At 36.4% G+C, this 27,835-nt stretch overlaps 2 protein-coding genes across 2 annotated transcripts in view; both read left to right on the top strand.

Moving 5' to 3' along the window:
• ric8a (RIC8 guanine nucleotide exchange factor A) overlaps positions 1-14,055 on the top strand; it is a 29,458-nt gene extending 15,403 nt beyond the window's left edge. Inside the window, exons 4-11 of the mRNA XM_056452310.1 lie at positions 1,511-1,933; positions 4,396-4,490; positions 6,807-6,957; positions 9,008-9,103; positions 10,838-10,982; positions 11,241-11,385; positions 11,465-11,584; positions 13,231-14,055. Coding sequence (XP_056308285.1) covers positions 1,511-1,933; positions 4,396-4,490; positions 6,807-6,957; positions 9,008-9,103; positions 10,838-10,982; positions 11,241-11,385; positions 11,465-11,584; positions 13,231-13,366 — 1,311 coding nt within the window. The 3' untranslated portion in view covers positions 13,367-14,055. The remainder of the gene's footprint in view (positions 1-1,510; positions 1,934-4,395; positions 4,491-6,806; positions 6,958-9,007; positions 9,104-10,837; positions 10,983-11,240; positions 11,386-11,464; positions 11,585-13,230) is intronic.
• A 1,902-nt stretch (positions 14,056-15,957) lies between these two features.
• The window catches only part of psmd13 (proteasome 26S subunit, non-ATPase 13), a 16,357-nt gene continuing 4,479 nt past the window's right edge, over positions 15,958-27,835 (top strand). The window contains exons 1-10 of the mRNA XM_056452232.1: positions 15,958-16,161; positions 18,196-18,274; positions 18,363-18,397; positions 19,935-19,990; positions 20,079-20,122; positions 20,211-20,297; positions 21,545-21,716; positions 21,859-21,938; positions 25,708-25,833; positions 25,951-26,013. Of these exons, the coding sequence (XP_056308207.1) occupies positions 16,061-16,161; positions 18,196-18,274; positions 18,363-18,397; positions 19,935-19,990; positions 20,079-20,122; positions 20,211-20,297; positions 21,545-21,716; positions 21,859-21,938; positions 25,708-25,833; positions 25,951-26,013 (843 nt within the window). The 5' untranslated portion in view covers positions 15,958-16,060. The remainder of the gene's footprint in view (positions 16,162-18,195; positions 18,275-18,362; positions 18,398-19,934; positions 19,991-20,078; positions 20,123-20,210; positions 20,298-21,544; positions 21,717-21,858; positions 21,939-25,707; positions 25,834-25,950; positions 26,014-27,835) is intronic.

Here is a 27,835-nt window from a genome sequence, read left to right as displayed (position 1 = left end):
GAAGTTCTCAGAAGATAACATTATCCTATTGTGGTACATTATTAAGGTTCCAACCCTAATTAACCCTCTACCGCATGATGTTGCCATATGGCAACATGATATTTATCTTCATTTCCCTGCCACTGTTTCTTTAAGACCAACATTGAATTTTTTTGTTGGAAAGAGAAGACCTTAGTGTAGCCAATGATGTGCTTTGGTTAAGTCACATGACATGTTGTGTTTTTCAGTGGCATGACTTCTGACAGACTGGCATTTATTGTGAGTAGTTGCTGAATGCAAATGTAAATTTGCAATAAAAATCAAATCATGTCAGATCCACAAAAAACTCTGAAACATCACCTCCAGTAAGTTATGAAGACATGTTCACAACTGAAAAAAGTTATCAAATTAGTTTGTTTGTAAATCAATCAAATGTATGTGTTGCTAGCTAGCAAGGTCAGCTGTGAACTTTTAAGTTGTAACAATAACAACATGAATACTAGTAATATAATGTTGATTAGTTGTATGGTAATGGCATTTGCATTATGGATGACATCCAATTTTAATGGCAGTACTACTTTTGATTAGATACGAATACAGGGAACAGTGTATTAGCGAGCCCCACCATGTTCTATGGTAAGTGAAACAAGAAAAGGACAAAACAGTTTTTTCCTGCAGATGAAAGTGAGGATGAGATGGGTTTTAGTGACCATGAGAATGATGCAGACTGGATATTTGATAAGAGCAGTGATGGAGATTCAAGTTAGCATGTAGTATAGTACTGTAAATAGTATAATTTATAATTATTGTTAGCTAATAGCTACATTATTCTGATGCATCTGGATATACTAGACTTGTTATTTATTTGTTATAATATGTACTGGATAAAATATTTATATTTACTGTATGTTGTATACATGATAATACAACATTAGGTTTGTTTTTAATAATTTTCAGCAAAAAAGAATGGAATTAATAAAAGCTGTTGGAATATGAGTTGTTGGAAAGCATGTATAAGGTGTCATTTATAAACTCTGTGTTAAAGCTTATAAGACTGCAACACCAATTAAATCATTTCAACCAACAAAATTATTAATTATAAGGAAAATTCTAAATTAGAAATTTCTAAGTTGGATCCACTGTTGGACGTTGTTGCCATATGGCTACATATCATAAAGTACCTTAAAAGTTTGAAAACCCCTGGGTTATACAGTGGTTTGTTAATTGCAGAGCTTGTCTATTAAAAAACAAGAAGAAAAAAACTCCTGCAAGTTCTGAAAGAGATCAAGCCTTAGCCAGGTAAAAAGTAACACAAAAGTAACTCAAAAGTATCGTAATGCTTTACTTACCTTAAAAAGTAACTAAGTAACACAGCTAGTTGCTTTTTTGGGGAGTAACTCTTAGGAGTAATATTGTAATCCATTAATTTCAAAAGTAACTTTGCCCAACTTTGGTTTTGTCCAATAAAGGTGAACCCTTTATTGATATTTTACTGATATTTACTGATATTTTTTCCATATGGCCCACTTAGGTGATCGTGGAGGCTTTGAAGTGCTTATGCAACATCGTGTTCAACAGCGAATCGGCGCAGGAGGCCGGAGCTGACCTGCAGCTGATGGTGGGTTTGGCGGAGCGGCTGAAACAGTGCCGGGAACCACTGTGGAACCACGACGTGCGCTTCTTCGATCTGCGCCTCACGTTCCTGATCACCGCCCTGCGTGTGGACGTACGGGCTCAGCTGGCACACGAGCTGCGTGGGGTCAGTCTGCTGTCCGAGGCTCTGGACGCCACCTTCGGGCTCTGCTGGCCGGACATGTATGAGGTGGCACGGGCCGGGTTCGACGACTGCTCAGAGCTGCCCCCGCTGGGCAGACAGGAGACCGAGAGAGCCATGGAGATCCTCAAGATCCTCTTCAATGTTACATTTGATTCCAACCGACGCCATGTGGACGAGGTGAGACTGGGGTTGACGACGCATTTAAGTAATATATTTTGTTGTATGGCAATGTTATGACAACAACAGGATAACTTTAAGCAGTGTTGATATTAAAGTTTGCTCATATATTAATATTTATTGATTATAAACACATAGTACAAACACACAATTTAAACTAAAATCACAATCCAAATCCACAATAAGAAAGTAAAATCTAGATCAAAGTTTAAACTATAGGTTTGTGTATACAGTGCATCCGGAAAGTATTCATAGCGCTTCACTTTTTTTTTTTTACTTTTTTTTATGTTACAGCCTTATTTCAAAATGGAATAAATTAATTTATTTCCTCAAAATTCTACACACAACACCCCATAATGTCAATGTGAAAAAAGATTTTTTGAAATTGTTGCAAATTAATTAAAAATAAAAAACCTGAAAAATCACATGTGCAGAAGTATTCACAGCCTTTGCCGTGAAGCTCTAAATTGAGCTCAGGTACATTCTGTTACCACTGATCATTCTTGAGATGTTTCAGCAGCTTAATTGAGTTCACCTGTGGTGAATTCAGTTGATTGGACATGATTTGAAGAGCCATACACCTGTCTATATAAGGTCCCAGGGTTGACAGAAGCACAAAACAAGCATGAAGGCAAAGGAATTGTCCGTAGACCTCCGAGACAGGATTGTCTCGAGGCACAAGGCTGGGGAAGGTTACAGAAAAATTTCTGCTGCTCTGAAAGTTCCAATGAGCACAGTGGTCTCCATCATCCGTAAGTGGAAGATGTTTGGTACCACCAGGACTCTTCCTAGAGCTGGCCGGCCATCTAAGCTGAGTGATCGGGGGAGAAGGGCCTTAGTCAGGGAGGTGATCAATAACCCGATGGTCACTCTGTCTGAACTCCAGCGATCTTCTGTAGAGAGCGGAGAACCTTACAGAAGGTCAACCATCACCAATCCACCAATCAGGCCTGTATGGCATAGTGGCCAGATGAAGACACTTCCTGCCTAGAATTTGCCAAAAGGCATCTGAAGGACTCTCAGACCATAAGAAACAAAATTCTCTGGTCTGAAGAGATTAAAATTGAACTCTTTGGAGTGAATGCCAGGCATTACGTTTGGAGAAAAACCAGCCACCGCTCATCAGGAGGCTAATATCATCCCTACAGTGAAGCATGGTGGTGGCAGCATCATGCTGTGGGGATGTTTTTCAGCAGCAGTAACTGTAAGACTAGTCAGGATTGAGGGAAAGATGAATGCAACAATGTACAGAGACATTCTGAATGAAAACCTGCTTCAGGTTCTCTTCAGTGCTCTTGACCTCATACTGGGGCGACAGTTCATCTTCCAGCAGGACAATGACCCAAAGCACACCACCCCACCAAAATATTAATTGAGTGGCTTCACAACAACTTGGTGAATGTCCTTAAGTGGCCCAGCCAAAGCCCAGACCTAAATCCTATTGAACATCTCTGGAGAGATATGAAAATGGCTGTACACTGTCACTTTCTATCCAACCTGATAGAGCTTGAGAGGTACTGCAAAGAGGAATGGGCAAAAATTCTCAAAGGCAGGTGTGCCAAGCTTGTGGCATCATATTCAAAAAGACTTGAGGCTGTAATTGCTGTAAAAGGTGCATCAACAAATTATTGAGCAAAGGCTGTGAATACTTATGTACATGTGATTTTACAGGTTTTTTATTTTTAATAAATTTGCAACAATTTCAACAAATCTTTTTTCACATTGTCATTATGGGGTATTGTGTGTAGAATTTTAAGAAAATAAATTAATTTAATCAATTTTGGAATAAGGCTGTGACATGAAAAAATTGGGAAAAAGTGAAGCTGAATACCTTCCGGATGCACTGTAATTCTACATTTCCACAACAGGAAAAACTGCTTGTGAAAACTATGATACTGTCTTTATTATTCATGTTCAGAATTTCAAAAGAACAGCATTTATTTTAAATAGGAATATTATAAATTATATTTATAAATGTCTTTATTGTATATAGAGTATAAATTGTTTTGTTGTTGGCTGATATCCATTATTATATCTAATTTCATGAGGCTATATAGATTTATTTCTTCCATAATAAGTAACAACAGCATGCAAAATTGAAACAAGTGACATCACTCATCAAAATTAAAAATGTTACACAAGCATCAAAAATATTTGTTTAAAAAAAAGTCTCTCAGATGTTTCAGTTAGTAACCTAGTAAAACTGAGATGGCAAAAATACTTGAAAGGCATTTCTAATATATCTGTGCAAGTTGTTATCTTAAATATTGTTATAAGTGTGTAAGTTATTTTTAATATCCTCATAATCTCCGAAAGGTCGCTGAATAAGCGTTACACACCCGCAGCAATTAGATCCGTTCTCCCAGTGTATATAACTGTGTTTAATTAGTGAAGCTGATCTAATGTGCTTTCATGGGACCTGTGCTGTTTTGGTGTGTTGTGCTGGTGTATGTGTGATGCAGGAGGAAGCAGCCACATACAGACATCTGGGAGCCATACTGAGACACTGCATCATGAGCAGCGCAGAGGGAGAGGAGCGAACAGAGGAGATGCACAGGTGCACACGCACACACACACACATAGACGCACACACAGACTTCACACATACTGTGCACACATCATGAGCGGCGCAGAGGGAGAAGAGTTAACAGAGGAGATGCACAGGTGCACAGACACACACACAAATACTTGTATATGTGGTTTATGAGGACTCTCCATAGACATAATGTATTTTATACTGTAAAAAAACGCTTTAACCCAAAAACTGAATATCAAAAGACCTTGTTATGTGTGATTGTTAAGCTTTTTGAATTATGAGGACATAAGGTATGTCCTCGTAAACCACCTTATCACCTAGGTCATACCAAAGACTATAGAGTACACAAGACATGTCACTCGTATACTTTTTAATGTGGAAAAGTGTAACTGTCTATATGGCGAATGAAGCCCTGCCTTCTAGTACATGACCCAATCAGCGATCGTTATATGGTGAATAAAGCCCACCTTCTAGTACAGAAGCCAATTAGCGATCACTATAGAATGACAATCCTCAGAGAGGATCAGACCAGATGTGAGTTTCTGCAGATTTTGTGTGATACAAACATTTAGAAATTAAACTAAAGACACAGTTGTTGTTTAATTTTATTGGTTATTCGTAATATGAAATAAAATTGTAAGCTTGTCAAGTAGTTTTGGAGAATTTGATGTTTCCCTATTCAAACAGAATGCCTGAGCATACTGCCCGAGGGGCGTTTTAAAGATGCCCGCTGAGTGAAGTGACTTGCCCTAAAGGGACTTTGGTCATACACAAGTCATTATACAACTGTGTGTCCTCTTAAACCATGCGAATATGTAAATTGTGTGTCCTCATAAACCACTTATGTTGGGGGTTTTTCATGTTTTATGGGGACTTTTCATAGACATAATGAGCCCTATCATACATACCTTGTAAACCACGTGAATGTGGGAATTGTGTGTCCTCGTAGACCACGTATGTTGGGTTTTCATGTTTTATAGGGACTTTTCATAGACATGTGACTTATCATACACCCGGCGCAATAAGGTGCGAGACGTGTTTGGTTTTGTTGCTATTTTCAGACCAGCGTAACTCTAATTTCACATTTTACGCAATGTTGTTTAAATAGTAAATCCATTTGCACCACTTTGTGGACTCATGGGTGTGCTGGTCTTTAAAAGAGGTGTGTTAAGGCACATTGTTGGTGCGTTGCTATTTTGAGGAACTGAAATAGACCGCGCCATTGACCAACTGAAAGCTGGTCTAAATTCCAGTACAACACTGTTATCTACTAAAGTAAAGTAAAGAGTAAAAGTCAAGTAAAGAGAAAGTAAAGAGGCTGAATGGAGTCTCATTCTTTATCCTCGCGCTGCAGATAGTCTGTTTAACTGTTTTCTCACTAGTAAAGCATTCAGTTTTTCCACTTACAAATTTCATTATGTAAATAGCAACTGTGCCATGGCCCGATGCAACTGACTCTTAAAGGGAATGGTAGATGAGACTCTGGTTGGTTTGATGCACATTAGACTCAAAACACACTCATAACTCATTAAGAGAATAAGCACAAGTACACAAAAACTATATTAATCCCTCCTTAAAATAGCAAAAGTTGATTCGGACACATCCTTAATGCATTTGCACCATGTGCTTCAGACTTCAGAGGCCAATGGGTTTTATACTGTTCAGACTGTATATTTTGTTCCTTTACACCAGGGGTGTCCAAACTCTGTCCTGGAGGGCCGGTGTCCTGCAGATTTTAGCTCCAACTTGCCCCAACACACCTGCAAGGATGTTTCTAGAAAGCCCAGTAAGAGCTTGATTAGCTAGCCCAGGTGTGTCTGATTGGGGTTGAAACTAAACTTTGCAGGACACCGGCCCTCCAGGATCGAGTTTGGACATGCCTGCTTTACACCAACCTTACTCCTAAACAAAACACTTACCGAAAACATTCGGCAGTTTCACATGTTCAAAAGTCTTCAGTCTGTGTGATTTTATGAACCTCACGCCAACACGGGGAGAACATGCAAACTCCAAACAGAAATGCCAACTGACCCAGCCGAGCCTCGAACCAGTGACCTTCTTGCTGTGAGGTGACAGTGCTTTCCACTGCGCCACCACGCTGCCTATCTATCCATATTTTAATATAAAATTATAAATACATTTTTCAACTCTTCATTGAAATATCATGTTTCAGGTCAAATAGTTTGACACAGTGACACACTGGCACAGATTCTCAACCATCTTGCTCTGATTTGTAAAGATTGGTAACTAATTAGAGCAGATCCACTGGGATCTCCGTCCCAACTAATTAGTTGATTTGTTAAAGGAAAGTAAATCAGATCTGAACATGTTTTACAGCCACACGGTGAACCTTCTGGGGAACCTGCCGCTTCCATGTCTGGACGTCCTGCTGATGCCTAAAGTCCAGCAGGGCTCCATCGAGTACATGGGAGTCAACATGGATGCTGTCAAAGTGCTGGTGGAGTTCATGGAAAAAAGACTCGACCGGGTGAGAACATCAACACCTCAAAACTACGCTTTAACCAACATAGATTGATTCTGAAAACGTATCCCTATATACATTTCTGGAGAGCGCAAATTATGTAGCCAGAAGTACACATGCCTAAATTTTGTCTTTAACAAGAAGTGGCTCACCACTTACCTCCATTTGGATGACTTTTCCACTGGTACCAGTTTATCCAGTGGCGAGAAGTTGACTGCAATGACGGGGTTCGAGTCCAACAAAGAACGGTTCCAGAAAGTGGGTAAAACAAAAACTAAAGCCAAAAAATAAAATAAACAAGTAAATAACACGGTGAGAATGCGGTAAAATCTGAGAACATGCTAAAAAATCAAGCTACCACAAGGGCTTTTCTTCTTTTCGTCAGTCAGTCAGTCGACAGCGGTCTATGGTGGATTTTTGTGAGAACAGCAGGCGGATTAGCGTGTTCTCTGGTGGATTCGCAAAAACTGCAACAAACAAAAAAACATCCTGGGACATATTTGATGATCTCCAGAAATATAGCAGTACATAATTAACACTCATCAAATGCAGATTGTGACAGCTGTTTTTTTTCTGTTAAATATATAAATAGTTGATTTAAGTACACTTTTGTGTTATGTGGTAATTAATTTTGTTTTATATTAATGAATATACAAATGGGTTTATATGTGTGTATGTTAATTAAATAAAATGTATTTATTGAATATTAAAGTCCGGTGACATTTTTTATTCTTTTCAAATATTTATCAAATATTTATATCAGTAATTTTCACAGTATTTCCTATTTTTTTTTCCTCAAAAAGAAAATATTATTTCTTTTAGTTTGGCTAGTATGAAAGCAGTTTTTTAATTTTAAACTATTTTAAATATTTTTTAATTAAAAACTATTTTAAGGTCAATATTATTAGCCCCCTTAAGAAATAACTTATTTATATATATAAAAGTTTATATTATTAACCTTATAATATATATTAACCTAATAATTATCTAATATTTTTAAAATAGTTTTTAATAATTTATATGAATAAATTAAATAATTTATTTAGTTCTTATTATTGGGTTTTTGTATATGTTTTTTTTCTGTTTGTCTGTCTAAATATGTTAAGTATAAATGAAATTATTTTATTGTTTAATTATTTATTTTTAATTATTTAATTAAAATGATTTAAATTATTTATTAGGTCATTTTTTGTTATTTTTAAAATATTATTTTAGAATATAAACAGATATAAAATGGATAATTCACTGTTTTTAATTTACCTTATTTTTATTGGTGTCTGTGTATCGTATATAATATATATGTTTGCTAAATTATTATATATATATAGTCATTTCGTATGTCCAGATTATATAGATTATGCAATCACAACCAGCTGATTGTTTATATTGTCTCAAAATGTTGACTATATTTTTGCCCACTTCTTGTTTAAAATTAAATATATTTTTATTCGCGTATATATACACATGCAACATTTAGGTCTGATTTATAGGTATTTTCGACATAATCTCACAGCAATTTGTAACCTTTTGATTTAGTGGCTAATTCGTATGAATTCGTAAGATCTTATTGATACAATTTAGTACGATTTGCTCATCCCCCAATGACGGTTAGGTTTAAGGGTGGGTTTGGGTGCCACGCGTCCTTTTTAAATTCGTACCCTTTCGTACAACTGAACTAGTACAAGTTTGTACGAATTAGCCACTAAACTAACAAAACATAAAATAGTTACGTTTCCTTGTGAGATCAGGCTGGAGTTTTAGACATTTATTTTACATCATGATTTCCTTTGAAGCTGCTTCAAAACAGTGTATATTTTGAAAAGCTCTCCACAAATAAATTGTCCCTGAGCTGATATTTTGCTGTGCTTGTACCTGGTTAGGTTGAGGTGAAGCACCTGCGATGAAGATATTTTTTTTGTGCTGGTCGTTTTGTTATTGTTTTTGCGCTGGGAGGTGCGATGGGAATACTTTGAGGGATTTCTACGCCAGGACACAGCTGGAGCTCCGATGTAAAACAATTTGCCTGCTCACCTGTTGATGTTGTTGATTTTTCCAGGGAAACAAGCTGAAGGAGACGCTTCTGCCCTCGCTGAATCTTCTAACCGAAAGCGCTCGAATCCACAGAGAGACCAGGAAGTTTTTACGAAATAAAGTAAGATATGATGATTGCATTAGATTGTGTTTTATTACCTGGGCTTCAAGCATAGTTCAATATATTGCAACTCTTATAAATTGTAAAGAAAATCATAAAAATTATTAATAAATACCTCATGCGTAATTTTACAAGTAAATATTTTAGTAAATGCTAAACACTTTTTTCGACCGTATATATATCTAAAAACATCTAGGAAGTTAGTAATATATATTTACAACCCCAAATCAGAAAAAGTTGGAACAAGATGGAAACGCAGATCAAATAAAAAAGAAAGTAGTGATTTCCAAATTTACTTTGACTTGTATTTCATTGCAGACAATATGAACACAAAATATTTCCTGTTTTGTCTGGTGCTTTTATTTCATTTGTAAATATACATCCTTTCCGGCAATTCAGACCTGCTGCACATTCCAAAAAAAGTTGGGACAGGAGCAGTTTAGGGCTATTAATTAGGTAAATTGGTTAAACGATGATCTGATTTGAAACAGGTGATGTCAACAGGTGACTGTAATTATGAATTGGTACAAAAGCAGCATCCAAGAAAGGTCTAGTCCTTTAGGAGCAAATATGGGCTGAGTTTTGCCAGTTTGCCAACAAATATATGAGAAAATTATTGAAATGTTTAAAAACAATATTTTTCTAAGAAAATAGGAATACGTTTGGATATTTCACCTTCAACAGTGCATAACATCATTAAAAGATTCAAGGAATCTGGAGTAACCCTGATCTCCGATCCCTCAGGTGGCACTGGATCAAGAATTGTCATTCATCTATAAGCGCTATTACCACATTGGCTCAAGTCTACTTTTGCAAACCTTTGTCAAGTACCACAATACGTAGTTCCATCCACAAATGCCAGTTAAAACTATACTGTGCCAAGAGGAAGCCCTATGTTAACAGTGTCCAGAAGCGCTGTCAACTTCTCTGTATGTTTTGTCTGGAATAAAATGCAAATCAAAGTAAATAAAAAAAAAATCATTACTTTCTTTTTATTTGTGTTTTTCATGTCGTCACACACATTTTCTGATTTGGGGTTGTAGGAACTTAATACAGTTTGTCACTGAAAACCATGTCTGTTAGAGTGACGCGATATGCTCATTTTAATTTCACAGAAAACTTTGATTAGTTGAAGGACTCCATTCAGGATCATGTGACTGAAGCCCCCTGTGAATGAGCACCCTTTAAGATTTTGTCTCAGAATTTTTCAGTTTTAGCTTATGTTTAGTTGTCTTTTTGTATTTATTGAAAATGTCCATCAAGTCATGGAGAAATATATATTTTTAATAATTTCATATATAATATATATGAAGATAAGTGTTCAGCAGTGAAGATATTTGTTTATTATTATTAAGGGTTGTTTTGCTTCATTATTGCTAAATCACACAATATTACATTTTTACGGTAAATTTAGGTAAAACAGTAAAAAAAAAAATTTGAAAGAATTAATAAAGTTATTAATTTATTCATTTTCCTTCGTCTTAGTCCCTTATTTTTGATAAAGTTAGTGACCCATTGTATTTTCTCAAGCATAAGACTACAAACTAAATAAATAGAAACAAAACGGCTCCTTGAACAAATGGAAATGACATAACATAGCGCACGATTTGCTATTGGTTGATTTAATTTGAGTGACAGGTTGTTCCCGCCCACACTCCAGCAAACGTATTATCAGGAAAAAAAGAACAGATGATTTTGAAGTGAAAGTTTTGTTAATGTTTGTTGTTTTCATAGGTGCTTCCTCCATTACGGGATGTCAAAAACAGACCTGAGGTCGGTAATGCTTTACGAAATAAACTGGTTCGTCTGATGACCCACATCGACACAGACGTGAAGCACTGCGCAGCCGAGTTCTTGTTTGTGCTGTGCAAGGAAAGTGGTACGTTTGAAGATGAGGAAAATCCTTGCTATTTTAAGTAACCCAAGTCTGTTTATTCATGTTTCTCTTGATTTAAGCTTAGAAAATGAGAAGTAAATATTATAAATGCATTGTTTTATTAGTGACTCCAACAAATAACCCCACACAAATGTTATTAAAAATGTGTCATTAAACTACAATACTTTTTTAAAAGTAACCTCAGTTATATATGGATTTGATGAAATTATAATACTAATCATTTGATCCTCTGTGCATTAGTGTCCAGGTTTATCAAGTACACGGGTTATGGTAATGCAGCAGGACTGCTAGCCGCCCGGGGACTGATGAGAGGCGGCCGAGACCCAGGACATTATTCAGAAGATGAGGATAGTGATACAGAAGAGTACAGAGAGGCCAAACCACAGTATGTCATGTACATCATTTTCAGAAATCATAATAACCAGCTGTGAGTGTGAAAATGTGTAATTTATGGTGTTGTGTAGCATCAATCCAGTGACTGGTCGCGTGGAGGAAGAACAGCCAAACCCTATGGAGGGAATGACTGATGAACAGAAGGAATATGAAGCCATGAAACTGGTCAACATGTTCGACAAACTCTCCAGGTAGTAAAATCGCAGCCAAAAAAAAACTTGAAAGTAGGGATGCACTTTGTTATAGTGGTCAACAATCGGTTTTAGACGATAAAAGGATTTATTAAGGCAGCCATAATCTGCGCAATCATTTGGGGTCAGAATAATATGTCTCGTTTTTTATGTATTGTGGAAGATTGTGGTTCTTCTGAATAATTGGTCATCATTATCACCATAAACGGGCTCTTCTGAAGTATCGGTTGTCTGTGATGTCATTCTGAAGAATTCCTTTAGGCTTTATCTTTATTGTCATTCTAAATAATCATTATGAGTTATTAGCTATTGTTTCCTGCATATGTAATTCTGAATAAACAGGTATCAGCATCATTATCACCATCAGCATTTGCATGCTATTTCAAATAATCGTTATCAGATGGTATCCGAATGGGCAGTTGTCATTTTTATTATTCCTCTGTCAATGGCAGATGTCATTGTAAATAATCAGATACCAGCATACAATGGGCTTATGTAATTCTGAGTAATCAATAAGGCTAAATGACTAAACAATTGACAATGGACTGTGGAGAACGTCAATCTCAGTAATCGTTTTTCTGTATCAATAGATGTCATTCTGAATTGGCATAGGCAGATGTCATTTTGAATAATTGGACATTGGTAATAGCAGTTGTCAATCTGAATAATTAGCATAATCAGATGTCATTCTGAATTATCGACATAGAAAGATGACATTCTGAATAATTGATATCGGCATAGGAAGATAAATATTTGGTACTGGTACCAACTGATGTCATTCTTAAAGACATCTGTATCGGTAGTGGTCATTCTGAATAATCGGTTATTGCTATTAGCAGTTGTGACTCTGAATAATCGTAATGGGCATAGGCAGTTGTCATTTTGAATAATCAGCTTAGGCAGATGTCATTCTGAATAATTGGCCGTTGATATCGGCAGTTGAAAATCTGAATAATTGCTTTTGGCATAGGCAGATGTCATTATGAGTAATCGGTTGTCATTCTGAACAATAGGCACTGTTATCTGCAGTTGTCATTCTGAATAATCAGTTGTTGGTATTTCATTCTGAGTAATGGGTCATTGGTATCGGCAGTTGAAAATCTGAATAATTGGCATCAGCATAGGCAGATGGCATTGGGAGTAATTGTTATTGGCATAGGCAGTTGAAAATCTGAATAATCGGTTTCAGCATTGGCAAATGTCCTTCTAAATGAATGGTCATTATTATCGGCAATTGAAAAACAGAATATCGGTATCGGTAGTTGCTATTCTGAATAATCAGTTGTCATTCTGAATAATTTTTAGGGCCATAGGCAGATGTCATTCTGAATAAGCGGTATCGGCATAGGTAATTGCCATTCTGAATTATCGGCTGTTGGCATGGGCAGTTGTCATTCCTAATAATTGTTATGGGTGTAGGCATTTGTCATTGGGAATAATTGATCGTTGATATCGGCAGATGAATATCGGACTAATCGGTATCAGCATAGGCAGGTATCATTCAAAATGAATTGTTATTTGCATAGCCAGTTATCATTCTCAATTATCGGTTATCATTCTGAATAATAGGTACTGATAGGTATCAATTAAAAAATGTTTGATTTAAGCCGTATGATTTAATAATTGCTGACATTGTTTGATTTCAGGGAGCAGGTGATCCAGCCAATGAAGATAGGAGCTGATGGTAAAATGACTTCAATGGAACCAGAAGAATTCCATCATTTAGCCAGCCAACAGTTCGGAGAGTCCAATAATTCTGACAGTGACAGCGACACAAACTAATTCTTCCGGAAAGTTCCAAAGTCATTTCTCCGGAAAGTTCCAAACGATTTCTTCCAGAAAGTTCCAAATTACTTCTTCCATATATTTCCAAACTAACTCTTCCATAAAGTTAATTTAATTGCTGCTTTATAACCAAGAGAAACCTGATGATTGTTGTTGTTTCACATCGGTTGAGGTTCATTGTTTTGGCAGGAACTATTTACTTTACAGCAACAATAAAGACAAGGTTTATTTGAACATTGCTAGTTTATTAATGCAAAAGAATTCACCTAATGGAACTCCAGATTATGATGCATCACAAAAGCACAGATGTTATCTTTAATTTAATTGAATGTGGCGTGAGAACAAAACACATTTGTTGAACTGGATGACGGCACTGATATTTATTTATTTATTTGTTCAGTTTTAGGCTAAGCTGAGCTATTTTTTAAGTTATAATAAGCAGATTTTAAAAATATTCACGAGATATTTTATGATGAACAACGGTCCGACTTCTTAATTTAACCCACGAGCATATAAAGCCTCCTGTTATCAACTTTTCTTTTGTTCTGTGTGGTAAAGAGATGAATTGCGGTATATTGTTATTGGTGTAGTTGTGTATGAAGGACTGAAGGGAATGTTGTATGATTTGTATAACACTGTGTTAAAAGAGATTTATTGTGAGATATTAATAAAAGAACTGTATTGGTTGTTGTCTCATGTGAGAGTTTTCGAAACACCAACAATTTATAAAACATTTTTTAATAATAATTACATTTATTTTATTTATCTTATTGTCAATGATACAAATACAGATTTTAAAATTGTAATGGTCGTGGCTACAAAACGCAAACTTCACAGTTGATGAATAACTTGTTGGGGAATTTGGACATTTTTTCCCGGTCGCGCACAGTAAGTTTTGGACGCAAATGCACCTTTAATACATATATTCAGTTGCTGCTATGTTACTAAATAAAAAACTATTTTGTAAGTATTGTTTAAATACGGTGAGTACATTATATTACATTATAGGTGAGTTGAATAACTGATGCAATAGTTTCTAATTATTATTGCTGTAAATGATCCTTTCTTCTGCTCTGAAAGTTCCAATGAGCACAGTGGTCTCCATCATCCCTAAGTGGAAGATGTTTGGAACCACCAGTACTCTTCCTAGAGCTGGCCGGCCATCTAAGCTAAGTGATCGGGGGAGAAGGGACTTAGTCAGGGAGGTGATCAGTAACCCGATGGTTACTCTGTCTGAGCTCCAGCGTTTTTCTGTGGAGAGGGGAGAACCTTACAGAAGGACAACCATCTGTGCAGCAATCCACCAATCAGGCATGTATGATAGAGTGGCCAGACGGAAGCTACTCCCTGCCTGGAATTTGCCAGAAGGCATCTGAAGGACTCTCAGACTATAAAAAACAAAATTCTCTGGTCTGATGAGACTAAAATTGAACTCTTTGGAGTGAATGCCAGGCGTTACGTTTGGAGAAAACCAGGCACCGCTCATCACCAGGCTAATACCATCTCTACAGTGAACATGGTGGTGGCAGCATCATGCTGTGGGATGTTTTTTTAGCAGCAGGAACTGGAAGACTAGTCAGGATAGAGGGAAAGATGAATGCAGCAATGTACAGAGACATCCTGAATGAAAACCTGCTTCAGAGTGCTCTTGACCTCAGACTGGGGCGACAGTTCATCTTCCAGCAGGACAATGACCCAAAGCACACCACCAAAATATCAATGGAGTGGCTTTACAACAACTTGGTGAATGTCCTTGAGTGGCCCAGCCAAAGCCCAGACCTAAATCCTATTGAACATCTTTGGAGAGATCTGAAAATGGCTGTACACCGTCGCTTCCCATCCAACCGGATAGAGCTTGAGAGGTACTGCAAAGAGGAATGGGCAAAAGTTCCTAAAGACGGGTGTGCCAAGCTTGTGGCATCATATTCAAAAAGACTTGAGGCTGTAATTGCTGCAAAAGGTGCATCAACAAGTATTGAGCAAAGGCTGTGAACACTTCTGTACAAGTGTTTTTTCAGGTTTTTTATTTGTAATAAATTTGCAACAATTTCACATCCGCTGCGTAAAACGTGCTGGATTAGTTGGCAGTTCATTCCGCTGTGGCGACACCAGATTAATAAAGGGACTAAGCTTAATTAGACTAAGAATTTTGAGGAAATAAATTAATTTAATCCATTTTGGAATAAGGCTGTGACAAAAAAAAGTGGGAAAAGTGAAGCGCTTTGAATACTTAAGATAATTATGGATAATTATCATGTAATATATTTATTATAATAATTACTGGCGTTTTTTCTTTTAAAACATGATGGTATTTTACTTGTAAGTGTGAGGAGCTGACGAGACACATTCTTGTGGTCTGAGTGACCATAGTGAGTGACAGATTAAGAGTACGAAGCTTTCAAAAAGGTGTATGTTTTTCTTTCATGCTCCTTTCAAATTTCATTCACCATCGCCAATGAAAGTTTCCATCCGATACAGTAGGTGACGATAATGAGGAGTTGGTTGCCATTAAACAAGCATAATAAGAAGCACGACGGCGCATCTGTCCGTCCTCCTTTCCTTTAGGTGGCGAAATCGCCGTATTCTCATCCGCACTCATACAATATACCACTGCAGATTAAATTCGTGACAGTAGCAGCGAAATCATCATCATTTTCTCTCTCTCAAACGCTCAAAACATCTGCATTCAAGATGAAAGATGTGCTTGGGTTCCTCAAGCAGCAGCAGAGCAAGAGCCCGACGCCGGAGATCGCCGCAGAATGGCACTCGCTGGAGGATTTCTACAACAGAAAGTAGGAAAACACCGGAGAATGAGGGCTAGCTGAGTCATTTAGCGTGCTAGGCTAAAGCAGAATAGTATTTACTCATGCACATGAATTGAATCAATTTTGTACAGATTGAAGTGTGTTTACAGACACATTATTTGCGTAATGCTTTTCTAATTTGGTTGCCGTTATTGTAAAATTAGCTTTAACGTTAACTTGTTTAGCAAGGCAAAGCTGAAGTGACAATGTCATTATAATGTGCTGTGTTTTATCTGGAATAGTTTTGAATGGTTTGGAAAGTTAAAGTAGACTGTATTCCAGTGTAAGACACTGCTAAAATATGAAGTTTATTCAGTTGTAAAACTTGTTTTTATTACATCATTATAACATGTACTGTATACTCATCGGCCACTTTATTAGGTACACCTTTTCTAGTATCCGGTTGGACCCCCTTTTGCCTTCAGTACTGTCTTAATCCTTTGTGGCATAGATTTAACAAGGTACTGGAAATATTCCTCAGAGATTTTGGTTCATACAGAAATGACAGCATCACGCAGCTGCTGCAGATTTGTTGGCTGCACATCCATGATGTGAATCTCCTGCATCCCAAAGGTGCTCTATTGGAATGAGATCTGGTGACTGGAGGCCATTTGAGTACAGTAAACTCATTGTCATGTTCAAGAAACCAGTCTGAGATGATTCGCACTTAATGATATGGCGTGTTATTTTGCTGAAAGTAGATATCAGTAGATGGGTACACAGTAGTCATAATAGGATGGACATGGTCAGCAACAATACTTAGGTAGGCTGTGGTATTGACACGATGCTCAATTGGAACTAATGGGCCCAAAGTGTGCCAAGAAAATATCCCCCACACCATCACACCACCACCATCAGCCTGAACCATTGATACAAAGCAGGATAGATCCATGCTTTCATGTTGTTGACACCAAATTCTGACCCCACCATTCGAATGTCGTAGCAGAAATGGAGACCCATCAGACCAGGCAACGTTTTTCCAATCTTCTATCGTCCAATTTGGTGAGCCTGTGCGAACTTTAGCCTCAGTTACCTGTTATTAGAAATTTGCGTTAACGAGCAGTTGGATAGGTGTGCCTAATAAAGTGGCCAGTGAGTGTATATGTATGTGTTTTTATATTACTGTAACTTATTTGGATATATTTTAAAATGTTATGCATCATTTAATTAGTCTTACAATATTGTTCTTTCAGACTGATTGTCAGGATTCTTCCAATAACACAGGAGACATGATTTATGGTTTATTGCCTATTTAGATTCCCATTAGCCACTTCCAACCTGATTTCACCAAGTAGGACATGCCCCTGGATTAACATCTATGTTGATCCTGGAACAACACTCCAATCAGTTAATCAGAATTTAGGCTTACGGTTAGGTTTATGCACTTCTACATGATTGTTATCCAACTTTTATTCCCCTCTGATTTTGGAAATAATTTACAGTTATGGTTGGGTTGATGGGTAGGGAATAGGTATGGATTACATTTTCCAGGATCAACATAGATGTTAATCCAGGATCCATCGTACTTGGCAAAATCATGATGTGCCATTAGCCACCTACCAACGTAGTGGCTATTATTCATGTGGTCCAACAAATAAAAAGACCATTTTAAATTCAATTACAATCAAAACCCGCTCACTATCCTTTGGCTTAGTCCCTGATTTAGTCGCCACAGTGGAATAAACCACCAATTATTCTGGCATATGTTTTATGTGGCAGATACCCTTCTAGCCACATATAATCAAAACCATATTTAAAAAATAATAATAATATTGAACTAAAGCAATACTAAAACTAAATAAAAGACAAATTTACATTAAACCTTAACTAAAAAAAGATAGATAGATAGATAGATAGATAGATAGATAGATAGATAGATAGATAGATAGATAGATAGATAGATAGATAGATAGATTGATTGATTGATTGATTGATTGATTGATTGATTGATTTTAAGGCAACTTGGCCCTGTTGATTCGAAAAGCAGATTAATTAACATTCAGTTTTTCCCTTGTTTGACAGATTATGGCATCAGTTGACTCTGAAGTTGACAGTCTTTGTACAGGACCCCTATTTCGCCAAAGGGGATGGTCTCATTCAGGTAGCAGATCCGACCACACTTCATCTATGTTTGCACACTACTTAAATGTGCCACGAAACCTTTCATAAGTCCTGTTTGTTTTCCACAGCTCTACGAAAACTTCCTCTGTGATTTCGAACACAGGTAAGAAGCCAATACGCATTGATCACTTTTATATTGAACCCAAAAGAGCACATGTCACTCCGCTACTCACCCGTTTGCACTGGCTTCCAGTTGCTGCCCGCATCAAATTCAAAGCTCTGATGTTTGCTTACAAAGTGACCTCTAGCTGTGCTCCTTCGTATCTGCTCTCACTTCTGCAGATATATGTGCCCTCCAGAAACTTGCGTTCTGTGAATGAACGTCGCCTCGTTGTTCCATCCCAAAGAGGGAAGAAATCACTTTCCCGAACTCTCACATTCAATCTGCCCAGTTGGTGGAATGAACTCCCTAACTACATCAGAACAGCCGAGTCACTTGCTGTCTTCAAGAAACGACTAAAAACGCAACTGTTTAGTCTCCACTTTTCCTCCTAATCTGCAATTGCCTCTCTGGCTATACCACTAACTCCGCCCTCTTTCTCTCTCTCTCTCTCTCTCTCTCTCCAAAAAAAAAAAAAAAAAAATTCTACTAATGTTTTGCTTCTTAGACTTTTACACGCCTGAAACTTGTCTATAGCGCTTGTTCACTGCTGCTCTTATAGTTGTGTAAATTGCTTCCTTGTCCTCATTTGTAAGTCGCTTTGGACAAAAGCGTCTGCTAAATGACTAAATGTAAATGTAAATGTAAATATTGAGTGTATTTAATGCTCATCTACTATTACCATTCATTTTTCCCCATGCGTAGGGCCAAACAGAATCTGCAGACATTTTTTGATATTTCTGCAGAGAATTTTGTTAAAAATCTGCAGATTTATGCGGAATGATTTGAGTATCATTACCAAATCTGTAATATATGAAATTAAAAAATAATAAATGTTTAACTTTTATTTAATGTTTACAATGCAAATCCAATTAGATCCACTTATTTGGTAAGCAAATCAAGTCTATCATATAATATACAGTTGAAGTCAGAATTGTAAGCCACCTTAGATTTTTTTTAATTTTTGAAATATTTCCCAAATGATGTTCAACAGATGATGTTTCAAGGATTTTTAGCTGCTGATGACCATCTTGGGATGAGGGTTCACAAGGGAAAGCATATACGCACTACAATCCCATGAAGCATTGTGAATGACACTATAGATTTAATGAACTACACAGAAATATAATCTATAGAAACTGTAGTTTGATTGTCTATTTATTATATTATAACATCGACTTAATAACATTAATAACTTGAATCATGAGAATGGGCGGAGCTTGATATCTCTTGGCTCACTGTGACTCTGATTGGTGGATTTGCTCCATGGCATCATGGGTAATGTAGTTTCCCTATACAAATTGGTCTAGTAAGTGCAATTGTGTTCAAAATAGTTTGAATGAACGTGAACCAATAGATTAAATAAAAGCATACACAATTTATTATCCACCTCAGAGCTCTCAGCCGATCTATGATTCAAAATCGATATCCCTGTGGAGAAAAATGAATGGAAATGAAATTTTTTTTGGAATTGAAACGGTTGCACTTTGTGTGTCTGTGAAACTATTCGTTGCTAATTAATATTTTTTTTCTGATACAGAATCAACCCATTGTCCTTAGTAGAAATCATCCTTCATGTTGTGAAGCAAATGCAAGGTACATCTTTGTCTATGAACGAGTAAACGATAAGATTGCTTTACATCAGAAGTTATAATATTGATGATGTTTTCCTTGTTTTAAACAGATCCGAATACAGCCATCACCTTCCTAGAGAAAACAAAGGAGAAGGTGTTGTGTTTTTCCTGATGTGATTGAGTTTATAGCCTGGTTGTTTGTGTATTGAAATCATTGTTTTGTTATTTTTTTGCCCAATCAGGTTAAAGCGAGTGATGAGGCTGTTATTCTCTGCAAAACGTCCATTGGCAGCCTCAAACTCGACATCAGCGACCTTCCAGCAACAAAGGTCAGTCATTTGCATGTTTTAATTATTCGAAAGCTCATACATGTTCGTATTTGATGTCTTTGAACACCGAATCTGATCTTTTCACATGCAATTTCATGTTCGGTGTCCAACTAATAATCCTAATAATTTAGGGTTAAATTTTCACAAGAAAAAAAATCACCCCCAAAATTTGAAAATGTTTTCATTTTATTTTGTTCTATTATAATTTTTTTTTAAATATAATTTTCACATTTAAACACTTTTTTATTTGTAAAAAAACAAACAAACACAGAAATCAGCAAGACACGCTCACAAAATAAACCAAAAATTACCAAAACAAAATGACATAAAGCTCTACTGGGGCACCAAAAAAAATTTTATATAATATATATATATAATTTTATTTATTTATTTTTTAAAGAAATATTTATTATAAATAAAATACAATTATTATTCTAAATAATCTTAAATGTAACTGGAAAACAATGTTTAGACAAAACTTGAGTGATATGTTAAGATCATTTAAGAAATCTTTTGCATAAATATTAATTTCATTTGAATGAAATTATATAGACAATTCAATAAAATACAAAAAAAATATATTTAAAAATAAAATATAGTTTTATAGAATTATCTGTTGTCTTAGACTTGACACATGTCAGAATCAGGTTTGTTAAATCTTTACCTCCCTGACTCCTCAGCCCTCCTTTTTGCTTCACACAAAAAAATCAGGAGCCATACTTAGTAAGATCACCGTCATATTGTTTAAACTTTAGTTTTGTGGACTAGCTAAACAAAAAAGGCTGTTACGCCGGTTTTACAACGCATGAGCGACGCGTGACAAGTAAGTAGCCTGCTTTTTTGGCGCGCATGTTAACTACCGGGACTCGCGCCGGCAGAAGAGCAGCGCGTGAGAGAGGCGCACACTCAGCGAGGCGCAATTTCTCTGCGCACACGCGGAGATGCATCAGTTTGCTTTTTTATTAAACACACTGCTTTCACCAGCGTTGGTTCGGTTGCACATAGAGAATAACGTGTTTATTTCGGAATTACCACTCTTAATAAATACACTTGCATATGAAGTAAATCATATCTCAATGCATTTACTGGGGCACTGTAGATTTTTACTGGGGCACGTGCCCCAGTAAATTGGGTCTAGCGACGCCCCTAGTTAGTACCATTATTATACTAACATTAATCCTTATTAAATCCACACTTTTATTTAGAACCTGTTCAAATTTAACTCCCGAATAATGTTCATTCTCCAGAAACTAATAGAAGAAGTGGAAGAGATGCTGAACAATCTCCCGGGTGTGACGTCAGTGCACGGCCGATTTTACGACCTGTCCAGCAAATATTACCGCATCATTGGGAACCACGCTTTATACTACAAGGACGCCTTGCGATACCTGGGCTGTGTGGAAGCCAAAGACTTACCAGGTAAATATAATGACTTCTGATGTTTACATTTTCACTATGAGAGTCTTGCAGGAGCAACAGAGCCCTCTAGTGTTGCAGCCGCACATCTACAGATATAAATGAGGATTGGGGTTTACTCTGGTTTGTGTTTTTCTCACTATAGAAGCAGAGCAGCAGGAGAGAGCTTTCACATTAGGTCTGGCAGGTCTGCTCGGGGAAGGGGTTTATAACTTTGGAGAACTGGTGAGTACCTATTGTTGCGCCGGTGTTATACATTTTTGTTATACTTAATATTTTTAGTTTAACGTAGACTAACGATGTTCCGTACACTTTCCGCTCTTCAGCGCACTCAAACGATCACTCCTCCGTCATTGAAAGCCAGATAAGCATGTTTGTGTATTCATTCTCTGGGTGAATACCTACTGCACAATCCAAATTTTGATTGATGTCTTTTGGACTAGTATTTTTTGAGAAAAGAGGGGAAAAGAACCACCTCCGCATGTGTACGGAAGATGATAGGTATTAACGGTGTTCCGTACATGATTAAATAGTGTTCCGCACAGGGCGCATATCTTTAATTCACCGGCAAATATGGGCATTGTTTGAAGTCGTATTAAAGACTTATGTCAGAATATACTATTATTATGTTTACCTTGAAGTTAATGTTATATTTAATTTAATTTTATGAAAGTTTGCAATGAAAGAACCTTACAATCGCTTAAGTTTTAGATCATGCTCATTTAATTACTGCGTGACAATTTAAAATATTAAAACATTAAATTCATGCAAGTTAACACTACCTTAACTAACCTTTTATGAATATAAACATCATCAATGCACAAAGATGAGGGGCAAATAGCAGTTGAAGCCCATCTCTCAGGCTCTCTCTGGCGGAGTTGCTTCTTGATTATAATCACTCACAACTGACGTTTAAATAACCCCATTTCAAAATATTTATTCAAGAAAAGGTAATTTACTTAACATAATGTTATGTGATAACATAATATTCATTTCATAAAGATTGTAACACTTTGTGATGCATAAATTAAATGCAAATGTATATTTTCCTTGCTCTAAATGTCTCCCCTCCCAAGCGACACTCGCACCATAAGCTTGCCCACTGTTCATTTTCAAGCGCATTTGGTGGACGTAGCAAACTTACTGATTTGTTTCGGAAACGTTTGGTAGGAGAGTCTCTGTTGTGATCAGGAATGAAAGAGTGAGACACAAAGATTACACGGATATATAGCTCATCTACGGCCCGTAAGTATTTATTCAGAGATTGGTGTTAAAAGGTAATCTGTACGGAACATTGTTGTGTACGGAATATGGTTCGTCTACGTTACTTAGCTTGTTTTTTTTGTGTATTTTTGTGTTTTATTTCTTGAAATTCCAGTTACTTTTTAGAATTTTAGTCATTTTTCTGTCATTTTTTTCCCCTTAAAGGTATAAAAAAACAACTTTAATCTGCTTTAGAAACATCTACTTTTGGAATGCCCTGTTTTTAATGTTGTCAGACAATGATTTTTATCTGGAGATTATAAGTAATATTTTTTTTTAAATGTTATTATTGCTGTTGATATCTTTTTCTGTTGTTATATTTATTTTTAATTCTAGAAAATTGATATTCATAAAATGTTGTGAATTTGATCTGGTTTTGGCATGAAGAAGGTGGTACGGCAATAAATTCAAAACTCTCTCTCTCTCTCTCTCTCTCTCCCTCTCTTCACATTTTTTCCGGTTCCAATTTCCAATTATCATTGTTTTTCATTTAAAGTTAATCAAATATTTCATTTATAATTTAAAATGAACATTAAGAGTTTTGGTTTAAAAGGTTTTTAAATATTTTTTACAGCTACATTTTAAGTATTATCCTGTCCAAATTGATATTATATTTGAGTTCATTAAAATCGTTTTTGTTACTTTTTATTATTAATGTTTATGGCTGTGTGGATTTTCCACTGCAGAAATGTGAGCGCTGTTCTAGAAATGAGCATTTTAGCAGCACGGCGGTAATACAGATGTATCCCAGCTGTACCTTTACAAGTTGAAAGTCTTTAGCAGATTATTTATTGACAGTTGCATATTGTCCCGCCCCTTCTCCACTGTAATTGGATGGCTAGCTCAAAAGTGACAATGAGTAGGCTTACATGGACATCAATCCACTGATTTTAATATGATTAAGACAATACTCTGATTAAGAATCTACCATGTAAACAGATTTTTAAAGTTTTATTTATTTTTTATTACCTTAATCTGACTAAAGTCATAATCAAACTAAACGGAAATCGAAGTCCTCACATTATACTTGCATTCAATACCTCAGTTTGTCACGGGGGCATGAATGAAACATTCCTGAATGAAAGTAAACCTGCCTAACTGCAGTTAAAGTCAAAAAATTAAAATGAAACACCTGAAATTACATGAAACTCCAGAGGAAACGTGGACAGACTGATTAACGTCATTACGTCTCCACGCTATGTGCTATAACCATAGACTGTAAAATATATGGACGTAGCATCCGTGACGTCACCCATAGGTTTCTGAAGAGCGCAAATGAAGCTACAAGTAGGCGCGGCCAACCGTCGCCATTTTGTTCGCGCGTCATCGCACCCACGGCGGGATACCAAACAAGGGCAAAAAGGCAGAGAGTGAGCGGAGCTACAGACACGTGCTGGCATTTTGCTTGGACCTGGTTTAGACAGAGCTTACTTTGGGAGAAACGCTTAATACTTTATTACCTGCGACTCCTTTGTGTTCTGACCACATGTGCTTGATTGTACACTATATCAATAAAGTGTTTAGACTTTTAAAAACACTGTAGTAATACATTGAGCCACTAAGCAGTGTTCTTATGACATTTTTCAACAGGAGGAAAACGCAAATTACTTCCAAACACTTCAATTATAGTCTGTGTTAGTAAATGCAAGACTATTGATGAAATCCAGGCATAACACTGTATGACAACGCTTCATATGACTGTTTTATAGCCTACAGCTAATCAATCTGTCACATTCTGGAGGGCATTACAGCTCTAAAGAACATTATAAATGATAAATGATCTTAAATAAAACACACACATTTATAGAGATGGTATACAAGTATATAACTTTACTCACATGGGAAATGGAGGCCACGTGAATGGTTTGTGAGCACAATTAAGTGCACACAGCATCCCATATCATCTGATAATTGTAGGAAATAATCCCAAAAGGCAATTGACTGTGTAAAGAAACATTAACCAACACAAAAATGCGATGTATATGCCGAGTTTATTAGCCGTAATCAGCTCAGGAGACGAGACAGCGAGCAGCAAGACCTAGCTGTCACTCAAGTGGCCACGCTCTTAATTATGCAGACTTAATATAACTTAATAAAACGAAACGGATGAGTTATAAAAAAAAAAAATCACCCCCCTCACAGTTGTCATGAAGGTTAATCATGGCTATATGCACCAAAGCCATCATTTGTACCAGGCTGTAAGCATGTTTTTATCATCTGTAAAAATGGCCAATTTCCCATTGCAGTCAGAAATGACCTGGACTTCCTGGAGCCAGCCCCCCCAAGGCGAGTCGATGAATTGCAGTTTTAGTTACTTCCGTATTGGCTTCCCGAGGGAGAGCGGGAGGTTGCCCCTTGGCTATAACATGTAAAACAGCATCATGAAAGGAACTTTAAAAAAAGCTATTCATGTAAACACTTTAATTATATTATTGTTTTATTCAGATTAAGGCAAATTATTCCGTTACTGATGTCCATGTAAACGTAGTCACTGATAGGCGCTTTGTTTTTTAGCACTGATGGTAAAACCTCGCTACATTGCAGGAGCACAATTGTAGCAATACCATTGATAACTACTGTAAACAAACGGTCAGCTCGAGACAATAAAAACACTTTGGTGGACACGCACCATTAATTAATATCTGCAGCTCATGTCCTGTGCTATATTCTATATCTCCTTCACAGCCGCTGCTGGTAATAATGTACTATGGTATTACTCTGATGTTCACAGCTGATGCACCCGGTGCTGGAGTCACTCAGAAACACCGATAAACAGTGGCTCATCGACACACTCTTCGCATTCAATGCCGGCAATGTGGAGAAATTTCAAGCCCTCAAGACGGCTTGGGGCCAACAGGTCTGCAGATCAACTCACGCACAAACCCAAAAACAGTCTTTATCTTTATTTATTGTCAAATTGGTACTAATTAATGCAATATTTTAACCGAATTCATTTATGTTTTCCCTCAAAAAGCCGGATCTCGCAGCTCAAGAGGCCAAACTCATGCAGAAGATCCAGTTACTGTGTGTCATGGAGGTAAAAGCTACAGTTTTTGTGCTAATATTCTGAGCAGGTTCATTCATTCATCAATTTCCTTTGGCTTAGTCTCCATTTCAGAGGTCGCCACAGCAGGTTATTGACTTCTAATCATTTAAAGGGACTGTACATCAAACAATCTACTCGCCCTCAGGCCATCAAAGATGTCTGTGAATTAAATTAATTTCTTTAGGTGAATATTTAAAGAGGATTTGCACTTTTAAGAGACAAAAATAGGCATACAGGCAGCATAACATTAATACCTATGACTCCTGATGATACATTGAACATTATTTACAAGACATCAATGTATTATCATAGAAACACTGCAGGTAAACTGGGTAAAAATCTAGTATTTATCAACATATTTCCCAAATTACATTAAGAATGGCTAGCCTTTTTTTTTGTATTACATGTTTTCAAAAATGGTATGTTTGGATATGCAAATGAGGCATTTTATCATTAAATATGCACTCATTTGCATACATTTAGAGCACAAAAATCAGACTATGGGATGAAGTCTGGTTCAAAACTCTTGTTTCTTTTTGTTTTTGGCATATTAGTAAAACATATTTACATTTTGTGAAACTATTTTTATCATTCCATAATTAAAAATTAAAAATATGCAATTACTTTTTTTTTGTGGAATAAAATCTTTATAATCAGGATAATTATGCACTGAACATATCGCTCTGTAAACACCAGCAAAATAGAGATAACTAATAACACTGAAGTTTGTTGTAAGCATTATAATCAATCATATAATATGTATTATAATCAAAATCCCTTCTCAAAAAGTATTTAAATGTGCTTAAGTCAAATATAAATGAACCTAGAATAGGAAAGTGGATTAAAGAATTGGCATTGCATATGTCAATGGAAAAGATCACGTACATTATCAAAAAGAAACCAAATGTGTTTGAAGATATCTGGAGACCTTTTAATAACTTTCTAAAGTACAATGTAAATGTTGACAGTCTACTACAACAAGAACAAGCTTAGGAATATGGGAAGTATCATGGTCTAAACCAGGGGTGTCCATGCTCAGCCCTGGAGGGCCGGTGTCCTGGAGAGTTTAGCTCCAACCCTAATCAAACACACCTGGACCAGCTGATCAAGCTCTTACAAGATATACTAGAAACTTCCTGGCAGGTGTGTTGGAGCTAAAGTCAGCAGTACACAGGCCCTCCAGGACTGACTTTGGACACCCCTGGTCTAAACAGACTCAGGAAACACTCTCTACCTGATTTAAACATACCCCCCCCCCTTTTTTTTTCTTCCCTCTTTTTTATTATATTTATTTATTTTATTTATTTATTTATTATTAATATTTTTTTTTAAAGGGAATGGGTTGTTGGGAGGGAGAATGGGGGGTAAAAAGTTTGCTGTGCCTTCATGATTATTATTCTGTAACTGTGTAAATCTATTGTGATATGCAAATTGAAAAAAAGTAATAAATATATTGTACAAAAAAAAGTGCTTAAGTCTTTAAAACAAATGCTTAAGTTTATATTTTGGAGGTTTTCTTTACATTACACCAAATCCAAAATCTCAAATTTGACAATTACATGGGAAAATCTGGGTTATTGTCGTCAGTTTTTTTGCTTTAATTATTATTTTTTGGCACATAAATTGCCAGTAGATGTTGCTTTGCTTCTTATGAATGACCAAGAACCACAATTTCAGCTAAAACTCTACTTTAATACTTCAACTGAAGAGAAAACATCACCGCCATCTAATGCTGGGTTCACATCTAATACAGAAAGTACTCACACAACATATAAAGTCAATGCAAATGCACAAGTAGAGGCGAATTATTGGT

Source organism: Danio aesculapii, chromosome 25 (assembly GCF_903798145.1).
Source record: "Danio aesculapii chromosome 25, fDanAes4.1, whole genome shotgun sequence".
In the NCBI taxonomy this organism is placed as follows: Eukaryota; Metazoa; Chordata; class Actinopteri; order Cypriniformes; family Danionidae; genus Danio; species Danio aesculapii.
This window is presented reverse-complemented; position numbering and strand designations above follow the sequence as displayed.